Genomic DNA, 5,039 nt, shown 5'->3' on the forward strand with positions numbered 1-5,039 from the left:
AGACAGTTTAATAGGTAAAGCAAAAGCTGCACACGCAAGCAAAGCAAAACAAGGAATTCATTCACTGCTTCCCATGGGCAGGCAGGTGTTCAGCCATCTCCAGGAAAGCAGGGCTCCATCACGCGTAACGGTTACTTGGGAAGACAAACGCCATCACTCCAAATGTCCCCCTTTCTTCTTCTTCCCCCAGCTTTACATGCTGAGCATGACGTCATATGGTGTGGAATGTCCCTTTGGTCAGCTGAGGTCAGCTGTCCCGGCTGTGTCCCCTCCCAGCTTCTTGTGCACCCCCAGGCTACTTGCTGGTGGGGTGGTGTGAGGAGCAGAGAAGGCCTTGACTCTGTGTAAGCACTGCTCAGCAGTACCGAAAACATCCCTGTATTATCAACACTGTTTCCAGCACAAATCCAAAACACAACCTCATACTAGCCACTATGAAGAAACTAACTACCCCTGCCAAAACCAGCACAGAAGAATGCCTTGATCTTTCACCAAGTAGTAAAGAGACATCCTTGCTTTTTCGCAAGGATGAACACAGCCCAACTGCTTCGTGCATGGCTAGCCACTCCTTTTATACACAGCAGTCCTCAGCATGATATGCAATCATGGCAGAGCCTGCCACAATTCCTTGTGGTTCATCAAACTGAATGCACAGAATTGGAGTGAGAGGAGTCGGGAAGAGCTGTGCACAGAGCGAAGGAAGCAGTTCTCGGTACTGCCAATCTAGACTTCTGGCACAGAGTGCCAATGTCTACGAGTAGTGGCTGGAAAGTGTTGAGTTAGCAGTTTGATTTCTAAAAGGTGCATCTTCAAACTCTGGGATGGAATTTGTTCAAGTAAAGCAACAAACTGGCAGCACAGATTTCTTTTTAACAGTTTGTAAAAGCTGACTTGCCTGCCATAGTAAATTTCTTGCCTGAAAACAATCTCATATTTGAAGGATTTAATATATAGCTCAAATACACCATGCCTATGTAATTATATTATTTTTAGGAATTGAGCAGGAATCAGTCACTCAGTCTTTATGTTAGAAAATTCTAGTGTAGATTTGCTGAAAACTTTATTTCCCAACCAATGCATTGAGACAAGTCTCACCATGTGTTTCTTTTTTCAGTGTCTAAATTTAATGCTGGAAAAATCTGGATTATCAGGTTAGTTGTATTATATTGTTACTTAATGATTTTTTTTTTTTAAAGGAAATTCCAGATTTACAAGACAGCTCTTGCTACCCTAAAACTTAAAAGTCGTAAGTTTGATACAATGATCTGTGTGTCTCTGCAATGTGAGGAGGGGAAAGATTGATCAACTTGCAGTCTTGCTCTGATAAAAGCTGGCTGTGCAGTTGCTCTTGAAAATCAGTTTCAAGCTTTACATTTAATCAAAATATGGCAAAATCCACAGTTCCTAGACTGTTTGCTTGGGTGCACGTGCAGATGGAGGTGTTTGGCAGTTTTGACAAGATTTACTATCGTAGTGGGAACCACTGCGTGAGATTAACTGTAAAAAATAATTTTTGGTGGCTTTGCAAAAACAAGTTATTCAAAATGAGATCAGAGTTTGGCCCTTATTTGGGAATATGAGTGGTAGCAGTTCTTGTTACTAAGCTTTTACGTGAGGATTAAGGAGAGATACAGACAGCACTAGCACGACACATGAATTTCCTGGCTGAATATCTCTTTCCATTGATGCTGATGGGGAGGAAGGAGGAGAAGAGTCTTGGAGTGACATTGTTTTCCAGCTTTCATTCTAAACATTCATTGAATACTGAATTTGTGTTGCAGTGGAGAGATGGCTGCAAATTCAGCCACGCTACAAAAAACGTAAAAGTTCACCTGAAAGACATGACTGTCAGAATATACATTGAGTAACCCAAATGAAAATTAAATATTGTGCTCTTGTGTACATGTACATATGAGTTGAAGTAGTTAATAATATCTTAGAAATATAAACTTAACCTTTCTCATTTCCCTATAGTATAGGTCTACTGCCAAGAAACAATGGTTCTGTTTTTATTGCTTTATTTTATATTATCGTTTTTTGAAAAATTGAATTTGCCCTTTTGTAGAGATTCGTGATCTTACTGCTCTCATTCAAAGAAATGTCAGACTTCAGTGGATTTTGCAGTTGTTTAAAAAGACTGCAAGGTGTTCTTCCCCCCCCCCCCCATTTTCTTGTTGAGATTCCTTCTGGGCTTTTTTTTTAGTTATGAAAGTCAAAGTTTATTTTCATCAGTTATTTTGGTCAAATTAAAAAGTTTCAATTGTGTTTGTTCCTTCTGTACCTGGTGCGCTGTAGATATAGGTGCTAAATCTGATGTATTGTAGTTTCTGGACTACACCATCTTTTTTTTTCTCCAGCGTGAAGTCTTCTGGTAAACAGTTGGGGAGGGGAAGTTGGATTTTTCCTTATAGTGTAGTTTTCATTTTAAGGAGCCTGTCATTGATTCAAATGGTATGTTGGCATGGGAATTCCTTCGCTTTCCTGTTAAACCAGGGAAATTTTATTTAGGTAGGTGAGGAAGAGACATTTATAAAAATAAGAGAAGACCATTTCCAAACAGCAAAGTGTTTCTAGGGTCTGGGGAAGGACATGAAGGTGGTACTTCACTGAGTTTGTCAGAGTTGTGTTTAAAAAACAAACAAACAAAAACCAAGCAAAAGAACCCCTGAACACTTAGGAAGAGTTTTGTAGTGTTTTTTCAAAACAGCATTGTTGGCTAATTAGTTTTCCATATCTATGTTTTTGTTTTTTGGTAGGTGACAACTGGCATTTGAGAAGGATTGACTGGTGCTATGAAGCAGGGGAAGCATTAAGTCAGGAAGTAAGAGGATCCTATTTTTGACTTGAATCATGCGTTAGTTTACTCCATTTTTCTGTAGAGACTTTCCCTGAAGAGAGCTGCATTAAAGCAAATGCGTGGTGTTTCTGTGTGTGCTACGTTAGCACACACAGAGTTTTATTTTCACAGGGCCTTATGAAGACAGTGCTGGGATACCTGTGGCTAAAACGTAAATCTTGTGCACCTGCCTCTTATTTTCAGGGACTAGTTTTTTCTAAAGTCTAGGCTTACCATGCAGTAAAGATACGTTTACAAAGAAGCATGAGGTGTCAGTTGGTCAGATGCGGAGGTGCAAAGGAAATACACAGCTCAGCAGGATGCTCTGGAAGGACTCCTGCAGAGCAGACTCCTGTAGGTGCAATACTTGTGTGCTGCTGCAAAGTTGTCTCCAAGCAGTGGATGTTAACTGGGTATTTCTGCGCTCTTTGGTGGAAAAGCAAAATACCTGGGACCTTTTGGCATGCATGGCTTAAAAACCCACCAACATATGCTTTAGGAAACAAAGCACAAGAACACGTAGACTTACAAGTGTACTGTGCTTTCTCTTCCTACAGAATGCCACTCTGAAGGAACTTAATGTTTGCAGAGGAGATACTTTGGTTATAACTGAAGGAAAGCTTCCACCAAAGGTAAAACGGGAGAGATTGTGTTCTTTAGTCAGTTGACAGCGTCTGGAGACTTGGATGTGATAGCTGTTTCTTTTTTTTCTCTTGCTTATTTTAAAAATACTTCTGTTGGAAAAATTCTGGTTGGCAATAATGAATAATGCTTTTTGTAGTTTTACAGCTTTTTAAATTTAAATCAAGATTTGTAATATTCTTAGTCTGTCTATATTTGTTCTTCTTTCAACTTGTGTAGTAAAAAGCTTGCCCATTGCAGCTTCTTTGCCTAGAAGTGTGTTAAGGTTAACAGATCTGGGGGAAATCAGTATTTCTGGCATGCAAGGTTCTTGCGAAGGCACAACTCTTTTATACTACTACTTCCTCACAAAATCATAAAAATAGAGGAACTTAAGTGTTTGCCTTCAGTTCAGATTTGTACTGAGGATCATGTTTAAAAATGGAGGGCCTTACTGGGAGACCCTCTTGTCAGCGATGGTCATACAGATGGAAGGATTCTTTGCTAACAGTATTGCTCAAGCAATATCGTCGGACAGTTTGGGTTGGAAGGGACCTTTAAAGATCACCTAGTTCCGATTTTTCACTAGATCAGGTTGCTCAGAGCCCCGTCCAGCCTGACCGCGAACACTTGCAGGGATGGGGCATCCACAACTTCTCTGGGCAACCTGCTCGAGGGTGCCATGTGCCCCGGCCCCCCACCATCTCCAAGGCCCTGGGCTGGGCCCACGCCCCACCCATCCGTGTCTGTCCTGGACTGGGGAGACCAGGAGGGGACGGAGGAGTCCAGGTGCAGTCGCCCGAGTACCAAATAAGAGAGGAGGAAAGTGTCTTTACAGGTCTTTTTCTCGTTTTACTGGCTTTTTTACAATTAGGCAATTAACAATCTTGAAAAGGACTCCTAATGAAGCAGCTAGAAGGGACCTTAATGCTGAAGGCCAGCACTTCTTCCTGGCAGACCTGTGGTCTTCTGCTTCTCCAGAGAAACAGCTGTCTCTCTAACTTCTTTGCTTGATCTGTTGCTGTTCTTCGTGCACCGCCGCAGAGGGTCTGGCTTCATCTTCAACCACCCTCATCCTCAGACTGAAGAAACCCCACCTCCGGGCCCCAGGGACCTCGGTGGCCCTCTGAGGGAGGACTCCAGTCGCTGCGGAGGGTCTGGCTTCATCTTCAGCCATCCTCATCCTCAGACTGAAGAAACCCCACCTCCTCAGTGGCCCTCTGAGGGAGGGCTCCTGTCGCCTCGGCACAGCAGCCGGGTGGAAGCCATGTTGTCTCGTCCCCTTTTCTTGGGGCTCAGAGCAGAGGAGATGGCACCCCTTCAGGAGGGGTGGGTGTAGGGGACGGGGTAGGGGAATGGGAGAGAAGGGCTCACGCTACCCACGGCAATCAACAAAATAATTGCTGATTGCCAGGAGGTGGAATGGGTGAACCCGCAGGATGGCTGGGCACGGAGGCTGGGCCTCCCAGCTAATGCCAGGTGTGGAGGCTGGGCTGGTGGTAGGGCCCTGGCCAGGCGCTCCTGCGCTGGTGTCGGCGTGGTGTCATGGAGGGGAGCCCTGGCACGATGTAGTGGTGCCAGG

At 43.7% G+C, this 5,039-nt stretch overlaps 1 protein-coding gene across 1 annotated transcript in view; it reads left to right on the top strand.

The window, feature by feature from the left end:
* Nucleotides 1–5,039, top strand: part of USP40 (ubiquitin specific peptidase 40) — a 39,290-nt gene that overhangs the window by 25,763 nt on the left and 8,488 nt on the right. Inside the window, exons 21-23 of the mRNA XM_009281898.2 lie at nucleotides 1,115–1,151; nucleotides 2,757–2,821; nucleotides 3,394–3,468. Coding sequence (XP_009280173.1) covers nucleotides 1,115–1,151; nucleotides 2,757–2,821; nucleotides 3,394–3,468 — 177 coding nt within the window. The remainder of the gene's footprint in view (nucleotides 1–1,114; nucleotides 1,152–2,756; nucleotides 2,822–3,393; nucleotides 3,469–5,039) is intronic.

Source organism: Aptenodytes forsteri, unplaced genomic scaffold (assembly GCF_000699145.1).
Source record: "Aptenodytes forsteri isolate BGI_AS27 unplaced genomic scaffold, ASM69914v1 Scaffold443, whole genome shotgun sequence".
NCBI lineage: Eukaryota > Metazoa > Chordata > Aves > Sphenisciformes > Spheniscidae > Aptenodytes > Aptenodytes forsteri.